This window comes from Coffea eugenioides, unplaced genomic scaffold (assembly GCF_003713205.1).
Source record: "Coffea eugenioides isolate CCC68of unplaced genomic scaffold, Ceug_1.0 ScVebR1_2118;HRSCAF=3086, whole genome shotgun sequence".
NCBI lineage: Eukaryota > Viridiplantae > Streptophyta > Magnoliopsida > Gentianales > Rubiaceae > Coffea > Coffea eugenioides.
In genome coordinates, this window is record NW_020862576.1 from 7,006 (window position 1) to 29,165 (window position 22,160).

The 22,160-nt window shown below is 42.8% G+C and overlaps 1 protein-coding gene across 1 annotated transcript; it reads right to left on the minus strand.

Annotated features, from left to right (window-relative positions):
- Positions 1 to 20,071: 20,071 nt before the first annotated feature.
- On the minus strand, positions 20,072 to 21,748 carry LOC113756243. The gene has a single exon (XM_027300000.1). It carries the CDS (start codon positions 21,746 to 21,748, stop codon positions 20,072 to 20,074), a length of 1,677 nt encoding a protein of 558 aa, XP_027155801.1.
- Between the last annotated feature and the right edge of the window lie 412 nt (positions 21,749 to 22,160).

The following is a 22,160-nucleotide window of genomic DNA, read 5'->3' on the forward strand; positions in this document are numbered from 1 at the left end:
GTTTCTGCCCAAGTTTCATCCATGAGTTTGTTGGTGTTGTGTTTGAATCATTAGAGTAAAAAAAAACAAAAAAAAGTCACGCACCTTATTTTGTTCTCACGTCAAGATGCTGGAATTTCGTTTTGAGTATTGCTGAAATTCTGTTTTACCTATTTCATGAGTTTTGGTTGTTGTTCTTGTAAACCTTGGATACCATAATATAATTTGGGAAAGTTCTTGAGTTCTTGAACAAGATTCTTGAAGTTCTTGGACCTGCAAGACTTGACTTGAAAGTTCTTGAAACCATAAAATCAAGAACTAGGGTTTCTTGAAAGTTTGAATAACCTTGCATCCGCTTCTTGATCTTGTCGTATAATCTGAAATTGTGATCCTTGAAGAGCCGAAATCTTGAACAAAAGACAAAAAAAGAAGAAAAGAAACGAAACAAAAAAAAAGAGGAACGAGAGACATTCGGCTCAAGGGAAATCAGATTTCCAAATCTTGATTGGTTTGAGTTTCCAATTCTTGGTTGGCTTCCAAATCTTAATTGGCTTCAATATCTTGAGCTTCCTATTCTCGACTGAATTCCAACAACCTCAAATGACCTGGATAGCCCCAAAAACACCCCAAACCAGTTTCCTAAACCGCTACAAAGACCTTATCCAAATCACCCTTGGATTCTTGAGTTTCCTAAATTGGTTGGACTAGTTGTTGCAAACCGAATTGGCTGAAATTTGAGGGCTGATTCTGGCATTATTTGAACACCACAAAAGCACCTTTTTCCCTCCAAAATACTGACCAGAACTCGGGAAAAACAGCAGCTCAAAATTCCAGTTTTCGGGTTGGAGTCTTTCTAGGATTCCAAATTTCAGCTTTGAGTTGTGAGTCGCGTCTAGTATCGATCATCTTAGGATTGCTTTCCTACATTATTTGAGTCATTAAACAGCATCTTAATTGTGTCATATACCTGAGTTTGTTCCAGTTTGACCCCTTGCTTCATTCATTGTTTGATACGTGGTTGAACGTCGACATTGGAGCTCCTTGGAGGAAATTTTCTGATTTTTTCAAGAGTGGCAAACAAAGGCCAATAAGGGTTATTTGTGAGATCATTAGAGTGAGTAATTTTGAGTGACACAAGAGAGTTGAGTGTAAACACGTAAGGGAGCGTGAAAGGCAATATACCCTTGTGTCTTTGCTAACTCTTTTTACAGGTTTACCTTAGCATGGATTCTCACCCTTTTGACAATAAACTTAACATGGAGGCCTTGATGAGTGAGTTCCAATGGAGGATGGACATGTCCCTTGAATCCCTACATGAGTGAATAGACCAACTTGAGAACCATCAACAACGAAGTAACTCGGTTCATGGAGGAAGCAATAGGGATGAATCCGGTCCTATGCATGGCGGAGATGAGGAAGACCGACGGCCTAGATATGCTCACCAAGACCAAAGAAGGAACGATGATGCACTCAAAGAGATCAAAATCAAAATCCCCTCATTCCAAGGGAAATCCGATCCGGATGCCTACTTGGAGTGGGAGAAACGCATCGAGATGATCTTCGAATGTCAAGACTATAGGGAGGACCAAAAGGTAAACTCTCGAGTTCACGGATTACGCCATTATCTGGTCGGATCAAGTGCGACTTAGCCGAAGGAGATGTGGAGAACTACCTGTGACCACATGGCATGAACTTCGCAGGTTGATGAGGAAACGGTTCATTCCAAGTCACTATCACCGAGACCTTTATCAAAAACTACAAAACTTGAGTCAAGGGTCTCGAAGTGTAGATGACTATTTCAAGGAGATGGAAATAGCCATGCTACGTGCCGATGTAGTGGAGGACCGGGAAGCGACAATGGCTAGGTTCTTAACTGGGTTGAGACCCAAGATTGCAGAGGTAGTGGAGTTGCATCACTACTTGGAAATCACGGACATGGTGGACAAAGCTTCCAAAGTGGAGCGTCGCCTCAAGAGGAGGGATGCCACTCGACTCACTAGTACACCGGTTAGCTCGAATTGGAGAACATATCCGCCTACGAAGGAGAAGAAACCGATTATGGGAGCTTCGGGAAGGATACCAAGGCGGTGACTGATGCCTCTAAAGCCCATAACCGTGAGATCAAGTGCTTCAAATGCCAAGGGTTTGGTCACATCGCATCTCAGTGTCCAAATCGACGAACCATGCTCTTACTTGAAAATGGAGAAGTAGTGACGGATGAAGAAGACAGCTATAAAGGAGTACCATCGTTGGGAGAGAAGGATGCCGATTCTAGTGAGGAAATACCAACGAATGAACAACTCGACTTAGTGGTTCAAAAGGTGCTAACTGCTCAAGTAAAGGAAGAAAATGGCCAACAAAGGGAAAACATCTTCTACACACGTTGTCACATAAAAGGCAAGGTGTGTAGTCTTATAATTGATCCCAGGAGTTGTACAAACGTGGCAAGTATGACACTAGTGGAGAAGGCCTCGCTTCCTACAATCAAGCATCCACATCCATATAGGCTCCAATAGTTGAACGACAGTGGAGATGTGCGAGTCACAAAGCAAGTCGAGATCCTATTCCGCATTGGTCGATACGAGGATAAAGTCCTCTATGATGTCGTGCCAATGCAAGCTACTCATGTGCTATTGGGGAGACCATGGCAATATGATGAAAGAACTAGCCACGATGGTTTCACCAATAAGTACACCTTTATGCACGACAACAGGAAAGTCACTGATACGAACGTCGCCAACCTTGTGACGAAACCCGTAAAAGATTAGATTCAGGATCGACAAGAGGACACCAAGTTTGGAGCGGATGACCTCAACCCGTTAATCACGTGGTTAACGAACCTTGGTATAATGGTAGAAGACGCCACAACCTAGTGCGATTCTAGATTGATAAGTCACGAACACCTAGAGAAATTCTAAGGTATTCAAGAAGCCTTGGAGAAACCAAGAAAACTCTCAAAATCTGATTTATTCATTGAATGCCTAAAACCATTGGAAGTGTGGGCTATTTATAGCCTTACATAGAGATGAACAACTAAATGTGGAACTAGTCTAGAGTTGTGGTCTTGACTAAGACTAACAATTGTAGGCTTGACCAAACCTTATGAGGTCATCCCTTAGGTAAACAACCTTATGAGGTCATCCCTTAGGTAAACAACCTTATGAGGTCATCGCTTAGGTAATTAAAGCATGACTATGGACCATTAAGCCCTTATTACAATGACTTAACTAAAATAGCAAATGTGACTAGATGGGCAGACGACTTGAGCTTATAAAGCGTGCCCACACCTTATAATGACTTTGCTATGGTGAATCGATTAAATGGCAGAAGACGTATCCTTATAAAGCGTGTCTGTGCCTTATAACGTCTTTGCTGCGGTGAAGCTGAATGAACTGCTCGAGCTCGTGTAACCAGTCCTAGTGGGACTTGAACCTTATCCGATGGCATAGCTTGACTCGTATCATTCCCCTTCTCTTGAAAGCAATTTGCCCACAAATTGAAGCATGAATGATGATAAGAAGAGTTACATGCCGTCGAGTCAATTTTGTTATGATTACCTCAATTTTCATCCAATGCATAAACCACTTGCTAAGCTGGAAAGTAAACATTGTTGAACCTTGAATCTCACGAACCAGTTTCAATGTATGCCCAACTTGATCGCTTGTGATCATGAGGTAAGGATCCTCAACGTGATGCGATGTAGATCCTATGAAATCATACTCCTCAAACTTGAATAAGCTTGCAAAGTATGGAAGCTGACTTGGTGAAGTTGGAGCTTCAAGTGGACTAGTTGCAAGATGAGCATAGGTATTGTAGTGACCATTGAAGACCTCGCTCCTTGTGTAAACTCGTGGAACATGGTCGGTTCTAAGGTCTTGAGGGTACACATAGTTTGATCCTCCAAAGACGTGAACAGCATTGAAATTATCTGATTCCATGAATGGGAACCAAATTGATCTAACTCCTAGAAGACAAACTCCATGGAAACTTGCAAATTGCACAAGCGTCTTTGGGATGGAACATTGTAAGATCAAAACGATTGCACTTTGCTTAACCCTGCACAAAACAAGGAACACTAGACAGAGCAATGTTAAGGTTGTTAGAATGGCAATAAGTCCCCTCACTCTCATTTTTGTTGAAACTTAAAATCAGTGCATTATCCCTTCTTTCTTTCGCTTCCTCAGTCAACACTTTGGATTTTTCAATCTCTTTCTCATGCTCAATAGCTGTCTTTTTCCTCTCATTATTCTCAGCCTCTTTCTCCTTTTCAACTCCCTCAGATTTTACCTCATCAGTCACAATTCCCTCATCTAGCTCTTTCTTCATACTATAACGCTCATGTTCACTTCTCATGTATGCTAGATCAATACAAAGTTGGTCATAAATAAGTGGTACAAGTGTAGAACGACGACCATTAAATAAGAAGGAATACTTATTAGTATGTCTATCATATTTAACTTCTCGCCTCAACATCCACGCTTTACCTAGCAACACATGTGTCACTTGAATTGGGACTACATCACACAACACCTCATCCACATATTTGCCAATTTGAATAGGTACAAGTGTGTGTTTAGTAACCCAAACATCACCATGAGCACTCGATAACTTATACGGTTGAAGATGATCAATGGTTGGAAGATTTAATTTGTGAACCATGATAGCGCTTGCAAGATTGACTTCACAACTCCTATCAATGGCCAAGCTGCATGTTTTATCTTTGACACCACAACGAGTATAAAACCAACAATGCAACTGAGATTTGACGATGTCCAACTGCTCATTTATACCACGTAATGCCACTTCTTCGACTCCCTTAGGATCAGGAAGAAGATGTTGTAAGCTAGCTTTTAAATGCCTCGTATTCGCCATGATGTATTGAGGAAACCTGCAAAAATTTAGTGAAACAAAAGATATTTTTCCTTACCACACAAGCTCACATGTTTACACTCGTCACTCGTGTATCACTCAAGTGTTTAAAACACTCTAATGTTCTCAAGGTTCTGCTTGCTTCCTTGAAGAAAATAGAAAATTTCCCTGAAAAGTTCAACTAGCTTCGCACAAGAATCTACTCAAATGTGGCTCGTTATAAGCTGGAAATTTGAGGAGGTATAAGACAAAAATGACTCAAAAGAACTGGAAAAAATAATCTGCTGGAATTTGTTGGAAAAAAATGCGCAGATGCACGACAAAAGGACTACTAGTTATGCAACACAAAAACTAGCTATACAAGAGCTGGAAATTTGGACACTACTCTGGCTGGAAATTACTGGAAAAAATAATCAGAACAACTGATTCAAGAAAGCTATAAAGATTTGACTCAATAACAACTGCCTAAAGAGTGCACCAACACTTGCTCTTGTTGCAGCAATTTAGGAAATAATGGATAGTGGAAATTTTTGGATTATTCCGGAACTAATCCCCTTTTCCTATCCCAAAAAGGATTTAACAGGCTGTAAAAACGAAATTGAAGTAAATCTGGACAGCCTTATTCAAGTTGGACTAAACTAATCAAATCCAACTTGGAATTGGAGTAGGGTTGGTGGTTGTTTTGGTGCTCTTCTTTTTTTTTTGATGGTCAGCTTTTAGGAAAGGCATTTATCACAATCAATGGTCAAATTTGGAAGCTTTCAAGAGTCAAATTTCGTGGCTTATGGAGGCTGGCTTTCAAGAGTCAAATTTCATGGCTGAACATTCTTCTTCTTATCAATGGTCAATTCTGGAGGCTTTCAAAAATCCCAACTAAAGTTCCAAGAACTTCAAGATTGTGGTTTTAAACAATCAAGAACTTCAAGAAACCCAAGTTTTGATCAAGACAGATTTTCAAGAATTTTGTAAGGTCAGCCAGCTATATTTTTTTTTTTCGATGAACAGTCAAGAACAAAAGACTGGAATTAAATGGATATAACAGGATAGAAACAAGACACAAACACAAACAAAGAATCTAGAATAAGACACAAAAGAAAGGCTGGACCAAACAAGGCTAACCACAGCAATTAACAACAACTAGACGCAAGTTTATGATGCAACAAATCTGGAAAAATAACGCAAGAACACGATGCAACAAATCTGGAAATTGCGGATAGCAAACTTAGAACACGAAAACAGAATTTTGGACAACTTGACTCGAAAGGAAATAAATAAAGGGATATAACGTGATACCTCTTAACTAGCTCTGATTACCAACTGATACGAACGTCGCCAACCTTGTGACGAAACCCGTAAAAGATTAGATTCAGGATCGACAAGAGGACACCAAGTTTGGAGCGGATGACCTCAACCCGTTAATCACGTGGTTAACGAACCTTGGTATAATGGTAGAAGACGCCACAACCTAGTGCGATTCTAGATTGATAAGTCACGAACACCTAGAGAAATTCTAAGGTATTCAAGAAGCCTTGGAGAAACCAAGAAAACTCTCAAAATCTGATTTATTCATTGAATGCCTAAAACCATTGGAAGTGTGGGCTATTTATAGCCTTACATAGAGATGAACAACTAAATGTGGAACTAGTCTAGAGTTGTGGTCTTGACTAAGACTAACAATTGTAGGCTTGACTATTTCCATAAGACTAAGAATTGTGGGCTTGACCACACCTTATGAGGTCATCCCTTAGGTAAACAACCTTATGAGGTCATCGCTTAGGTAAATAACCTTATGAGGTCATCGCTTAGGTAATTAAAGCAAGACTATGGACCATTAAGCCCTTATTACAAACGACTTAACTAAAATAGCAAATGTGACTAGGTGGGCAGACGACTTGAGCTTATAAAGCGTGCCCACACCTTATAACGTCTTTGCTGCGGTGAAGCTGAATGAACTGCTCGAGCTCGTGTAACCAGTCCTAGTGGGACTTGAACCTTATCCGATGGCATAGCTTGACTCGTATCATTCCCCTTCTCTTGAAAGCAATTTGCCCACAAATTGAAGCATGAATGATGATAAGAAGAGTTACATGCCGTCGAGTCAATTTTGTTATGATTACCACAATTTTCATCCAATGCATAAACCACTTGCTAAGCTGGAAAGTAAACATTGTTGAACCTTGAATCTCACGAACCAGTTTCAATGTATGCCCAACTTGATCGCTTGTGATCATGAGGTAAGGATCCTCAACGTGATGCGATGTAGATCCTATGAAATCATACTCCTCAAACTTGAATAAGCTTGCAAAGTATGGAAGCTGACTTGGTGAAGTTGGAGCTTCAAGTGGACTAGTTGCAAGATGAGCATAGGTATTGTAGTGACCATTGAAGACCTCGCTCCTTGTGTAAACTCGTGGAACATGGTCGGTTCTAAGGTCTTGAGGGTACACATAGTTTGATCCTCCAAAGACGTGAACAGCATTGAAATTATCTGATTCCATGAATGGGAACCAAATTGATCTAACTCCTAGAAGACAAACTCCATGGAAACTTGCAAATTGCACAAGCGTCTTTGGGATGGAACATTGTAAGATCAAAACGATTGCACTTTGCTTAACCTGCACAAAACAAGGAACACTAGACAGAGCAATGTTAAGGTTGTTAGAATGGCAATAAGTCCCCTCACTCTCATTTTTGTTGAAACTTAAAATCAGTGCATTATCCCTTCTTTCTTTCGCTTCCTCAGTCAACACTTTGGATTTTTCAATCTCTTTCTCATGCTCAATAGCTGTCTTTTTCCTCTCATTATTCTCAGCCTCTTTCTCCTTTTCAACTCCCTCAGATTTTACCTCATCAGTCACAATTCCCTCATCTAGCTCTTTCTTCATACTATAACGCTCATGTTCACTTCTCATGTATGCTAGATCAATACAAAGTTGGTCATAAATAAGTGGTACAAGTGCAGAACGACGACCATTAAATAAGAAGGAATACTTATTAGTATGTCTATCATATTTAACTTCTCGCCTCAACATCCACGCTTTACCTAGCAACACATGTGTCACTTGAATTGGGACTACATCACACAACACCTCATCCACATATTTGCCAATTTGAATAGGTACAAGTGTGTGTTTAGTAACCCAAACATCACCATGAGCACTCGACAACTTATACGGTTGAAGATGATCAATGGTTGGAAGATTTAATTTGTGAACCATGATAGCGCTTGCAAGATTGACTTCATAACTCCTATCAATGGCCAAGCTGCATGTTTTATCTTTGACACCACAACGAGTATAAAACCAACAATGCAACTGAGATTTGACGATGTCCAACTGCTCATTTACACCACGTAATGCCACTTCTTCGACTCCCTTAGGATCAGGAAGAAGATGTTGTAAGCTAGCTTTTAAATGCCTCGTATTCGCCATGATGTATTGAGGAAACCTGCAAAAATTTAGTGAAACAAAAGATATTTTTCCTTACCACACAAGCTCACATGTTTACACTCGTCACTCGTGTATCACTCAAGTGTTTAAAACACTCTAATGTTCTCAAGGTTCTGCTTGCTTCCCTTGAAGAAAGTAGAAAATTTCCCTGAAAAGTTCAACTAGCTTCGCACAAGAATCTACTCAAATGTGGCTCGTTATAAGCTGGAAATTTGAGGAGGTATAAGACAAAAATGACTCAAAAGAACTGGAAAAAATAATCTGCTGGAATTTGTTGGAAAAAATGCGTAGATGCACGACAAAAGGACTACTAGTTATGCAACACAAAAACTTGGCAAATGACTCTATACAAGAGCTGGAAATTTGGACACTACTCTGGCTGGAAATTACTGGAAAAAATAAGCAGAACAACTGATTCAAGAAAGCTATAAAGATTTGACTCAATAACAACTGCCTAAAGAGTGCACCAACACTTGCTCTTGTTGCAGCAATTTAGGAAATAATGGATAGTGGAAATTTTTGGATTATTCCGGAACTAATCCCCTTTTCCTATCCCAAAAAGGATTTAACAGGCTGTAAAAACGAAATTGAAGTAAATCTGGACAGCCTTATTCAAGTTGGACTAAACTAATCAAATCCAACTTGGAATTGGAGTAGGGTTGGTGGTTGTTTTGGTGCTCTTTTTTTTTTTTTTGATGGTCAGCTTTTAGGAAGGCATTTATCACAATCAATGGTCAAATTTGGAAGCTTTCAAGAGTCAAATTTCGTGGCTTAGGAAGGCTGGTTTTCAAGAATCAAATTTCATGGCTGAATGTTCTTCTTCTTATCAATGGTTAATTCTGGAGGCCTTCAAGAATCCCAACTAAAGTTTCAAGAACTTCAAGATTGTGGTTTTAAACAATCAAGAACTTCAAAAAACCCAAGTTTTGATCAAGACAGATTTTCAAGAATTTTGTAAGGTCAGCCAGCTATATTTTTTTTTCGGATGAACAGTAACCTCGGATGATCAAATAGAACAAAAGACTGGAATTAAATGGATATAACAGGATAGAAACAAGACACAAACACAAACAAAGAATCAAGAATAAGACACAAATAAAAGGCTGGACCAAACAAGGCTAACTACAGCAATTAACAACAACTAGACGCAAGTTTATGATGCAACACAAGGCTGGACTAAACAAGGCTAACTACAGCAATTAACAACAACTAGACGCAAGTTTATGATGCAACAAATCTGGAAAAATAACGCAAGAACACGATGCAACAAATCTGGAAATTGCGGATAGCAAACTTAGAACACGAAAACAGAATTTTGGACAACTTGACTCGAAAGGAAATAAATAAAGGGATATAACGTGATACCTCTTAACTAGCTCTGATTACCAACTGATACGAACGTCGCCAACCTTGTGACGAAACCCGTAAAAGATTAGATTCAGGATCGACAAGAGGACACCAAGTTTGGAGCGGATGACCTCAACCCGTTAATCACGTGGTTAACGAACCTTGGTATAATGGTAGAAGACGCCACAACCTAGTGCGATTCTAGATTGATAAGTCACGAACACCTAGAGAAATTCTAAGGTATTCAAGAAGCCTTGGAGAAACCAAGAAAACTCTCAAAATCTGATTTATTCATTGAATGCCTAAAACCATTGGAAGTGTGGGCTATTTATAGCCTTACATAGAGATGAACAACTAAATGTGGAACTAGTCTAGAGTTGTGGTCTTGACTAAGACTAACAATTGTAGGCTTGACTATTTCCATAAGACTAAGAATTGTGGGCTTGACCAAACCTTATGAGGTCATCCCTTAGGTAAACAACCTTATGAGGTCATCGCTTAGGTAAATAACCTTATGAGGTCATCGCTTAGGTAATTAAAGCAAGACTATGGACCATTAAGCCCTTATTACAATGACTTAACTAAAACAGCAAATGTGACTAGAGAAGGGTCACACATGGTTCTCTTTGACGTGCACTACATGGATGACTTTCATTCCTTCATGCTCAAGACTCTCAATGACCTTGGGGACAATTTCTTGGCCTTGTATCTCATGAACAAGTCCTTGGAGTTCCTCCCTCATCTTGTTAGCTCGTGCTCGAGTTACCAGTCCTAGTGGGACTTGAACCTTATCCGATGGCATAGCTTGACTCGTATCAACTAAGGGAATGAGGTGAGGATTATATTTGTACTTTCTTTTGCTTGTTACTAACCTTTGCAGGGGCATCAAGCGAGACATGGAGCAACAAGCAAACACCGATCACTCCTTGTTGTTCGCCGCAATGAAGAATGAGCTAAGGCGGATCAGCGAACAACAAATGGAGACATTACACAATCGTTTTGACGAGTTGTCTAGGAGTCTCACACGAGGCTCTCGTTCAAGATCCCACAATCGGAGTAACCACAGCACCAAAGAGGCAAATGGCGAAGACTACTCCGCTAGTGAGGATGAGGGGCGACCCGAGAGGCCCACAAGGGACGCGCCTAAGAACGAACTCAAGGGGATTAAAATTCAAGTCCCCGCATTCAAAGGCAAAAGTGATCCTGAAGCTTACTTGGAGTGGGAAGGCCATATCGAGATGGTCTTCGACTGCTACGATTACACCGAGGAACAAAAGGTTAAAGTTGCCACCGTGGAGTTCACCGACTACGCACTAGTCTGGTGGGACCAAGTACGGACCCACAGGAGAAGGATGGGCGAACCACGTGTCCGGACTTGGCGAGAACTCAAGGCACTAATGCGCAAACGATTTGTTCCTAGCTACTACAATCGCGATCTTCATTCTAAACTTCAAACTCTCACTCAAGGCAACATGAGTGTGGAAGACTACTACAAAGAGATCGAGATGGCCATGATGAGGGCCAACATTCAAGAGGACAATGAAGCCACGATGGCTCGGTTTCTTAGAGGACTCAATCCCGACCTTCAAGAAGCCTTGGAGCTCCAACATTACTTGGACATGCACGACCTTCTAGAACTCGCTATCAAGGCCGAGCGGGGGAAAAAGCTAAGACGAGGGACACGTCCTTTCCAATCTTCTAACACCACTTCATGGAGGGGCAACCAACCACGAAGGGCGACCCACGAAGTAGGAAGTGCGGCGATACCAACCTCTTCTAACCGATTCCAAGGTAACACCTCTAACCGTAATGCCTACTCTACACCTAACAAGGTTTCCGATGCATCCAGGTCCACTTCAAAGCCACCGCATGAGACTCCTAAGGCTCGGAGAAGGGACATCAAGTGTTTCAAATGCCAAGGGTTTGGCCATATTCAATCTCAGTGCCCAAACCAACGGGTCATGCTCATCACTCACCATGGTGAAATCGTGTCTGATGATGACGAATGTGAGGAGATACCCGAACTGGTCGAAGACGACTGCATGGAAGAAGAGGCAGCTGGGGAGGCTTGCTCGCCTACACGAGGAGAGGTAGGTTGCTTGGTGGCACGACGAGTGCTAACCGCCCGCGTTAAGGAGGACGAGCAGCTACAACGCGAAAACCTATTCTATACCCGTTGTAAGGTAGGCGACAAGGTGTGTAGTCTCATCATCGACGGTGGGAGTTGCACAAACGTGGCCAGTTTGCTAATGGATGAGAGTTTAGGACTCCCCACTACCAGGCATCCAAATCCTTACCGCCTCCAGTGGCTAAGTGAGGATGGCGAGGTACGAGTCTTCAAACAGGTCCGCCTTCCCTTTTCAATTGGTACATACACTGATGACATCCTGTGCGACGTTGTGCCTATGCATGCTACGCATATCATTCTGGGAAGGCCCTGGCAATTTGACAAACACGTCACATTCGACGGAAGAGCAAATAAGTACACACTTTTGCACGATGGCAAACGTAAGGTCCTTACACCTCTTACACCTGCACAAGTTTATGAGGATCAACTACTATTGCAAAGGGAGTGTGAACAGGACCGTCAAAAGAGGAAACTAAAGGCGGACGACCCTGGTCAAGGCCCCACTTCTACAAGTGAGCCATCAACCAAGGGTCAAGGGGGCACACCTAGGGGTATGCATGACAAATCACCTACCACACCTACCACTAGGAAGCACAACATGATTATTAAGGCTAGGGATGTTAGAAAAGTGGTGAACTCTAATCAGCCTATACTTCTCATGATTTGCAAGCATGTGCTCTTGGATGTTGCTGAGCTCGACAAGGCGTTGCCTGCGAGCATAGTTGCTCTTTTGCAGGAATTTGAGGATGTTTTCCCTGACGAGGTCCCTGATGGCTTACCACCCATTCGGGGAATTGAACACCAGATCGACCTCATTCCTGGAGCACCATTGCCCAACAAACCTGCTTACCGCATGGGCCCTGAGGAGACCAAGGAGCTTCAAAGGCAAGTTGATGGCCTCTTAGGTAAGGGTTGGGTAAAGGAAAGTCTAAGTCCTTGCGCTGTGCCTGTGATACTTGTTCCCAAAAAGGACGGTACTTGGCGTATGTGCACTGACTGTCGGGCTGTGAACGCTATCACTGTCAAATATCGTCATCCCATTCCTAGACTTGATGATATGCTTGATGAACTCGATGGTGCCATAATTTTCACCAAAATTGACTTGAGGAGTGGCTATCATCAAATTCGGATGAAGGAGGGCGACGAGTGGAAAACAGCCTTCAAAACCAAACATGGTCTCTATGAGTGGCTAGTGATGCCTTTTGGCTTAACTAATGCCCCTAGCACCTTCATGCGACTAATGAACCATGTGCTGAGACATTTTATTGGCAAGTTTGTCATTGTTTACTTTGATGACATCTTGATATATAGCCGTAGTGAGCATGAGCTCTTAGAGCATGTGAGATTAGTTCTTGAGACACTTCGACAGGAGCGTCTGTACGCCAACCTCAAGAAGTGCACATTTTGTACTAACGAGCTTGTGTTTTTAGGCTATGTGGTAAGTTCGCAGGGCATCAAGGTGGACAAATCCAAGATTGAGGCCATCGAGCAATGGCCAACTCCCACATCCGTCTCCGACATGCGCAGCTTTCTTGGATTGGCGGGCTTTTACAGGCGCTTTGTCAAAGATTTTAGCACCATTGCCGCCCCATTGACCGCCGTTACAAAGAAGGATGACAAGTTCCACTGGGGCGAATCACAAGAACGAGCATTTCACGCCCTCAAGGACACACTCACACATGCACCTGTGTTAGCATTACCAAATTTTCACACGACTTTTGAAATTGAATGTGATGCTTCTGGTGTAGGTATTGGAGCAGTCCTCATGCAAGACAAGAGACCTTGTGCCTTCTTTAGTGAGAAACTGGGAGGAGCTGCATTAAACTACCCCACATACGACAAGGAGTTGTACGCTTTAGTGAGGGCCTTGGAGACTTGGCAACACTATCTTCGCCCTAGAGAGTTCGTGATCCACACTGATCACGAGTCATTGAAGTATCTCAAGGGACAACCCAAGTTAAGCAAGCGACATGCCCAATGGGTAAGCTTCATTGACACCTTTTCATATGTCATTAAGTATAAGACTGGCAAAACGAATGTAGTGGCTGATGCATTATCACGTAGACATTCGTTGCTTGCTCTTCTGGATGCCAAGTTACTAGGGTTCGAAATTGTTAAGGAACTCTACACAAATGATCATGACTTTGGTGATACCTATGTTGCTTGTGTTAAGGCCCCTCATGGAAAATACTTCTTGCATGATGGATTTCTATTCCATATAGATAAACTATGTGTACCTAACTCTTCCATTCGTGATCTTTTGATTCGAGAGGCACATAGTGGTGGTCTCATGGGCCACTTTGGCATCACCAAGACTCTGGCCATGTTGCAAGAGCACTTTTACTGGCCTCATATGCGTAGAGATGTTGAACGCATGGTTGGTAGATGCGCTACTTGTCACAAGGCAAAGTCTAAGACACATCCATATGGCTTGTATACCCCATTACCTATCCCGCACCATCCTTGGGTTGACTTGTCTATGGACTTTGTGCTAGGTTTGCCTAGATCACCAAGGGGTAATGACTCCATATTTGTGGTAGTTGAAAGATTTTCTAAAATGGCACATTTTATTCCTTGTCACAAAACTGACGATGCATCTCATATTGCTACTTTATTCTTCAACGAGATTGTCCGTCTGCATGGTATGCCTCGGACTATTGTTAGTGACAGAGATGTGAAGTTCCTGAGTTACTTTTGGAAGACTTTGTGGTCCAAACTTGGCACTAGGTTATTATTCTCCACCACTAGTCATCCTTAAAGCGATGGACAAACTGAAGTTGTCAATCGTACACTTGGCACTTTACTTCGGGCTTTGATTAAAAAAGAACCTTAAGTCTTGGGAGGAGTGCTTACCTCATGTTGAATTTGCCTACAATCGAACCATGCATAGTGCAACACAATATTCTCCCTTTGAGATTGTTTATGGCTTCAACCCCCTTACCCCCCTTGATCTGGTGCCTTTACCTTCCTCTGAGCACATAAGCTTAGATGGGAACAAGAAAGCTGATTTTGTGCGCAGGTTACATGAAGCTGTGCGAGCAAACATCGAGAAGCGCACGCAGCAATACATCCAGCAAGCCAACAAGCACCGCCGCAAGATGATTTTTGAGCCTGGAGATTGGGTGTGGCTACACTTGAGGAAAGAGCGATTCCCCAAGCAACGTCAAAGCAAATTATCCCCCAGAGGTGATGGACCATTCCGGGTACTCCAAAAAGTCAATGACAACGCATACAAGTTGGAGCTACCTGGGGAATACAATGTTAGTGCGACCTTTAACGTCGCGGACCTAAGTCCATTTCTTGATGAGGAGGATCCAGATTTGAGGGCAAATCCTTCTCAAGAGGAGGGGACTGATGTGTGCACGGGTCTCGGCCCACGTAACGACCCAGTTCGAGTTCCATTGGGTCCAGTCACACGTGCACGGGCCAAGCTCTTCAAAGAATCACTCCAAGCCCTGGTTCGAGTAGTCCAAGACCAACATGGAGTGCACAAAGATATTGAGGGCTTAGAGAGAGACAATCAAGCCATTTACACCATGATCCGAGCCCACGGAGACCCAAGTGAGCCTGCAAGAGGATCGGCCCTATAGGGCCTTAACCTTAGTACTTGTTAGATTGGAATAATGTGTCTTCATAGCTCATTGGGCCAGCCCATCTTGGACACCAAGATGGCCGAACTCTTTGTCATTATTTCCTTAGGGTTTTTAGTCACTTTAGCCTATAAATAGGCTTGCTTTTTAAGGTTTTAGGGTAGTCGTTTTATCATAAAAATTCAGCATTGTTTTCTCTTACATTCGAGAGTTACAATTCTTTTACTTGCTTTGGCAAGGGTTTTGAGCAGTCTTGCGTTCTGTCCTAGATTGTTCTACCGACCTATTCCCCTGGAGTATTCACCTTCATCGGAGTGTCGTCTACCGTCTTGAATCATATCGTGTCATCCGTTTGGTTCTAGACCCCGCAATTCCAAGCGTTAGACATCCTCGCTAGATCCTTGGGCAAACGTGCTACGTGTCTCGAAACGTGTTGATCGAGGAACGTATCACACTCGTGAGCATTACTTTCTATCACACGGGTTCTTGTATTACAAGGACAAGTTGTGCATTCCATTAAGCTCCATGCGACCCCTGTTGGTTCGAGAAGCACATGGAGGAGGGCTTATGGGTCACTTTGGAATTGCTAAGACATTGTCCGTCCTCAAAGAGCACTTCTTTTGGCCCCGAATGAAAAGAGATATCGAGAGACATATACAAAGGGGTTTAACTTGTCACCATGCGAAATCAAAGGTAAATCCTCATGGTCTCTACACCCCTTTACCCATCCCACATGCACCTTGGATTGACTTGTCTATGGATTTTGTGCTTGGATTACCTAGAACTAGACAAGGTCATGACTCTATTTATGTTGCGATTGGCCGCTTCCCTAAAATGGTGCATTTTATACCTTGCCATAAGAACGATGATGCTAAACACATAGCTAACTTGTTTTCTAGAAACATAGTACGTTTGCATGGCATGCCTCGCACCATTGTGTCAGATAGAGATGTAAAATTCCTTAGCTACTTTTGAAAAACTTTGTGGTGTAGACTAGGCACTAAACTGCTTTTTTCTACTTCTAGTCACCCACAAACGGATGGACTAACTGAAGTAGTCAATAGGACTTTATCTACATTGTTGCGAGCAATAATCAAAAAGAACATTAAAACTTGGGAAGATTGCTTGCCGCATGTTGAATTCGCCTATAATTGCATGGTGCACACTACCACACAATATTCACCTTTTGAAATTGTTTATGGCTTTAACCCTCTCACTCCATTGGACTTATCTCCTTTACCTGATCATGAGAGAATTAACTTGGATGGTAAGCAAAAGACAGATTTTGTGCGAGACTTACATGCTAAAGTTCGAGCTAACATCGAGAAACGCACCCTTCAATATGTCCAAACTGCAAACAAAGGCCGTCGCAAAATGGTATTCGAACCAGGTTCGCACCCTTCAATATGTCCAAACTGCAAACAAAGGCCGTTGCAAAATGGTATTCGAACCAGGTGACTGGGTTTGGATCCACATGCGAAAGGAGCGTTTTCCACTCCAAAGGCACGACAAACTCCTTCCCAGGGGTGATGGTCCCTTCCAAGTCATGGAGAAAATCAACGACAATGCCTACAAGCTTGACCTTCCAGGTGAGTATAGGGTACATGCTACTTTCAATGTTGTTGATTTAAGCCTTTTTATGCAGATGATGCAATTGATTTAGGGACAAATTGCCTTCAAGATGGGGGGACTGATGACGGAGCATCAAGGACCAATGGCAATCAAGAGCAAGTCATTCGAGTACCAAGTGGTCCGATCACAAGAGCTCGTGCCAAGAAGATGCGTGAATCCCTTCAAGCTCTTGTATGCACTATCCAAGAGAGAGTGGGAGATGATTTAAAGGTCATTGAGGGGTTGGAGAATGAAGATTCAACGCTATACACCTTACTCTAAGTTGAAGAGTCAAAAGAAGACTAGTTGCTTAGAAGACCGAGGGCAATTTAGTCATTTAGCCACTATAGTCGTTATTTAATTTTTGTAATAAAGTCGGCCAACAAATCATTTTGTCTTGGCCGAACATTAGTTAGTAATTGGATTAGTAGAATCGGCCCAAAAGGCTTTAGCCTAGCCGAGTTAGGGTTTTTCCAAGTCACTTTAGGTTGTCAAGTGTATGGCTATATATAGCCAAGGCAAGAGACCTTCAAGGGAGTTTTTTTTTTTGCATTAATAAAAATCGTGAGCTTTTCACTTTCTCTTTCTAAGAGAGTTTCTTTGAATATTTGAGAATCTTTCTCAAGTTATTCAAGTGAACTTATCAATCAAGTAACTCCTTGGTTGTGGCGTTCCTCTACCTATAGTTTGGTTCGCTAATTCGTTAAGTAGCGGGTTTGATACGAACGTCGCCAACCTTGTGACGAAACCCGTAAAAGATTAGTTTCAGGATCGACAAGAGGACACCAAGTTTGGAGCGGATGACCTCAACCCGTTAATCACGTGGTTAACGAACCTTGGTATAATGGTAGAAGACGCCACAACCTAGTGTGATTCTAGATTGATAAGTCACGAACACCTAGAGAAATTCTAAGGTATTCAAGAAGCCTTAGAGAAACCAAGAAAACTCTCAAAATCTGATTTATTGATTGAATGCCTAAAACCATTAGAAGTGTGGGCTATTTATAGCCTTACATAGAGATGAACAACTAAATGTGGAACTAGTCTAGAGTTGTGGTCTTGACTAAGACTAACAATTGTAGGCTTGACTATTTCCATAAGACTAAGAATTGTGGGCTTGACCAAACCTTATGAGGTCATCCCTTAGGTAAACAACCTTATGAGGTCATCGCTTAGGTAAATAACCTTATGAGGTCATCGCTTAGGTAATTAAAGCAAGACTATGGACCATTAAGCCCTTATTACAATGACTTAACTAAAACAGCAAATGTGACTAGAGAAGGGTCACACATGGTTCTCTTTGACGTGCACTACATGGATGACTTTCATTCCTTCATGCTCAAGACTCTCAATGACCTTGGGGACAATGTCTTGGCCTTGTATCTCATGAACAAGTCCTTGGAGTTCCTCCCTCATCTTGTTAGCTCGTGCTCGAGTTACGGGTCCTAGGGGAACTCGAATAGTTCGCAATGGTGTCTCTTGGTTCGTATCATCCCCCTCCTCTTCAAAAGGATTTGTCCTCAAATCAGCTTCATCGTCTGCAAGAAAAGGAGATAGATCAGAGACATTGAATGTAGCGCTCACATTGTACTCACCGGGTAGGTCCAGTTTGTAAGCATTGTCATTGATGCGCTTGATGACTTGGAACGGCCCATCTCCTCGGGGAAGTAATTTATTGCGCCTTTGGACTGGGAACCTTTCCTTGCGTAGATGTAACCACACCCAGTCACCAGGTTCAAACACAACGTGATACGAGACGCGGAAGCTACTTCGGATCTAGAGGAACACGATGAAGATTTGATGGAGTTGAACCCGAACTTGGACCACTCAAGAACAGATTTAACGGTAGAGGACGCCACAATCAAGTATGTGTGCTTGATTGATAAGTCAAGAACAGCCTAGGATCGACTCTAGGATGTTCAACTTAGCTTTCACAAGCTAAGGGAATTTGCCACAAGGAATGGACGAAATTCTGGAAATTTTATTCAATACTCTCAAAAACTGAATGTAACATGCGGCTTGAGGCTATTAATAGCCGTGACTAAGACCTAATAAACTGGAAAAATAACAAGGAAAGTTCGGCCAGCCCCTTGGGCCTTCATTTGACCGAAAGCTAGCCCAACTAACTATAGATCATAAGCGAGACCCCCGTACGGCTCAGCGAGGGTACTTAACTGCGGCTCAGCCCGCCGTTTGGAGCTTGAACACTCGCATCTTCAATTGTAAGCAGCATTTTAGTAGTCGTGCAAGGATGTTCCAACTCAATTCCTTCAATGCCCGGTTTCTCTTGGGTTTGGATGGCACGTACCAAGGCTTGGAGGGACTCCTTGAATCTCTTAGCTCGTGCTCGTGTCACTGGGCCTTGGGGCACCTTCACAGGGTCTACTTGTACACTTTGGGCCTCGTGCTCAACCGCATCATTCCCCTCCTCTTGAAAAGGATTTGCCCTCAAATCGTACTCGTCCCCTGCAATAAATGGACTTAGATCAGCAACATTGAATGTAGCACTAACAGTATACTCACCAGGCAGATCTAAGTGGTATGCATTGTCGTTGATGCGCTCAATAACTTGAAAAGGCCCATCTCCTCTTGGTGACAGCTTGCTTTGCCGTTGTTTTGGAAACCTCTCCTTGCGCAAATGTAACCAGACCCAATCACCTGGTTCAAAGACAAGCTTGCGCCTGTGCTTATTAGCTTGTTGGACATATTGGGCCGTCCTCCTCTCGATGTTGGTACGAACCTTGTCATGTAATGATCTCACGAACTCAGCTTTCTTTGGCACGAGAATCACTGGTACAGCGCATGGACTTAGACTTTCTCTAGCCCAACCTTTCCTTAGCCATTCCTCCACTTGCCTTTGCAATTCCTTTGTTTCCTCAGGACCCATTCTATAGGCTGGTTTGTTAGGCAATGGTGCTCCAGGAATGAGATCGATTTGGTGCTCGATTCCCCTTAGCGGTGGTAGTCCATCAGGTACATCCTCAGGAAATATGTCCTCAAATTCATCTTTGGCTTTTGCTAGCAAGCTTAGCTTCCCCTTATTTTCTTCTCTCATAGCCGACCCACTTGTTGCCTTTTTCTTCCCTAGGATTTCGGCCCTACTCTCTCCTTTTTTCTTCCTCACTTTTCTCTCGCTTTTTCCTCTCAAGTTCTACCTCATACTCCTTTTGGAGCCTCATTTGATCTTCATACACTTGTTTTGGGGTGAGAGGTACAAGTGTCACCTTTCTATTGCAATGAGTAAAGACATATTTATTAGCTCTTCCCTTGAATTCGACATCGCGATCATATTGCCAAGGCCGTCCAAGAATGAGGTGACTTGCTTGCATTGGCACGACATCACAAGTAACCTCGTCTTCATACTTGCCAATTCGGAATGGCACTTTTACTTGTCTAAACACACGGACTTCCCCTTCATTGTTCAACCATTGAAGGCGATAAGGTCTTGGATGTTTGATAACTTGGAGCCCTAGCATTTCTACCATGAGTAGACTAGCGACATTGGCACAACTCCCACTATCAATAACAACACTACACACCTTATCCTTGATATGACACCTTGTGTAGAAAAGGTTGTCCCGTTGTACCTCCAGTTCCTCCTCTTTGGCGCGGGTAGTGAGGACCTTTCGAACCACTAGGCATCCAATCTCCTCATGCGTAGGTATCTCCTCACTCGATTCATTCTCTTCCTCTTCTAGAGGCGGTATCCCCTCATACTCCTCTTCCTCATCTGATACAATTTCCCCATTTGGCAACATCAGCATGGTCCTTTGGCTGGGGCATTGAGAAGCGATGTGGCCAAATCCTTGACACTTAAAGCACTTGGTGTCTCGACCACGCGGTTTGGTAGCTGCATTATTAGCCTTAAAGTCAGGCTTGGGCGTTGCCTTGGAAGGGAGGCCATTCGGCCTTGGAGGGTAAGAAGGAGCTGCGGCTTTCTCCTCCCTTTTTGGTTGAGAAGTGCGCCAACTTCCAGCTTGATAAGTAGTGCTTTGTCGCGCAGTACCCCTCCTCTTGAGGCGTAGTTCAATTGTAACCGCCTTCTCGAGCATTTCATTCATGTCGAGGTAGTGTTGAAGTTCCACTACTTCGGCAATCTCGGGCCTCAATCCATGTAGAAAACGAGCCATAGTGGCCTCTCCATCTTCACGCAAATCCGCCTTCATGATGGCCATTTCCATCTCCTTGTAATAATCCTCAACTGACATGGACCCTTGGTTGAGAGCTTGTAGCCGACGGTGTAGATCTCGACTATAGTAGCTCGGAACAAACCTTTTTCTCATCAGACTCCTCATTTCCTCCCAAGTTTCCAAAGGTCTCTCACGATTTCTCCTTCGACTTAGTCTAAGTTGGTCCCACCAAATGGAGGCGTAGTCAGTGAATTCTACGGCTGCTAGTTTCACCTTTTGCTCCTCCGTATAGGTGTGGCATTCATAGACTAACTCAATTTTCCGTTCCCATTCCAAGTACGCCTCGGGGTCCGACTTGCCTTGGAATGAGGGAATCTTGAGTTTGACACCTTTAATGGTGTCGTCTCCTCGACGTTGGAACCTTTGATCATTTTGGTACCTTCCCTCAAACGCTTCCTCTTCATCGTTTGAGTATGCCGATTCTTTGCCCTTACTCGGGGTAGGTGGAGGTCTCGAGTTCTCCAACTGATCAATTCGATCATGCAATGGCTCAATTTCATTCTTGAGCAATCGCTTGAACTCCCCCATCATGGCTTCCAACTGTAGTTTGATGTCCATGGTTTGGCTACCCACTCCACTAGACATATTTAGTTCACCTGCAAAACAAATAAACAAAAACGAGTTCCTCTCTCTTTTTTTTTTTTTTTTAATACGATGTATAGGTCACTCACACTCGTGTTTCACTCAAGTGTATCACTCTCTAATAATCTTACCAAGCAATTCCTTGGCTTGCTAGTCGCTCGAGTTGAACAAACCAGAGGTCACCGCAGTGTACGTTCTTGACTAGTCAACAAGTGACACACAAGCTAGTAGCAATAAATGGAGGTGAATGACTGAAGACCTAGACACGACTCAAGACTCAGAATATAGCTGGACAATAACTAACGACTCAAAAGAAAGTAAGACAATTAACTTGAATGCTGAAATTTTGAAAATCCTAGAAAACTCTACCCGAAACCCAATTTTCTGGAATTTGTTGAGCTGCTGGTCCGTGGTC

Bases quoted from the DNA above. Each gene is read 5' to 3' on its own strand.
- LOC113756243 (XM_027300000.1), bottom strand. From the start codon at position 21,748: ATGTCTAGTGGAGTGGGTAGCCAAACCATGGACATCAAACTACAGTTG.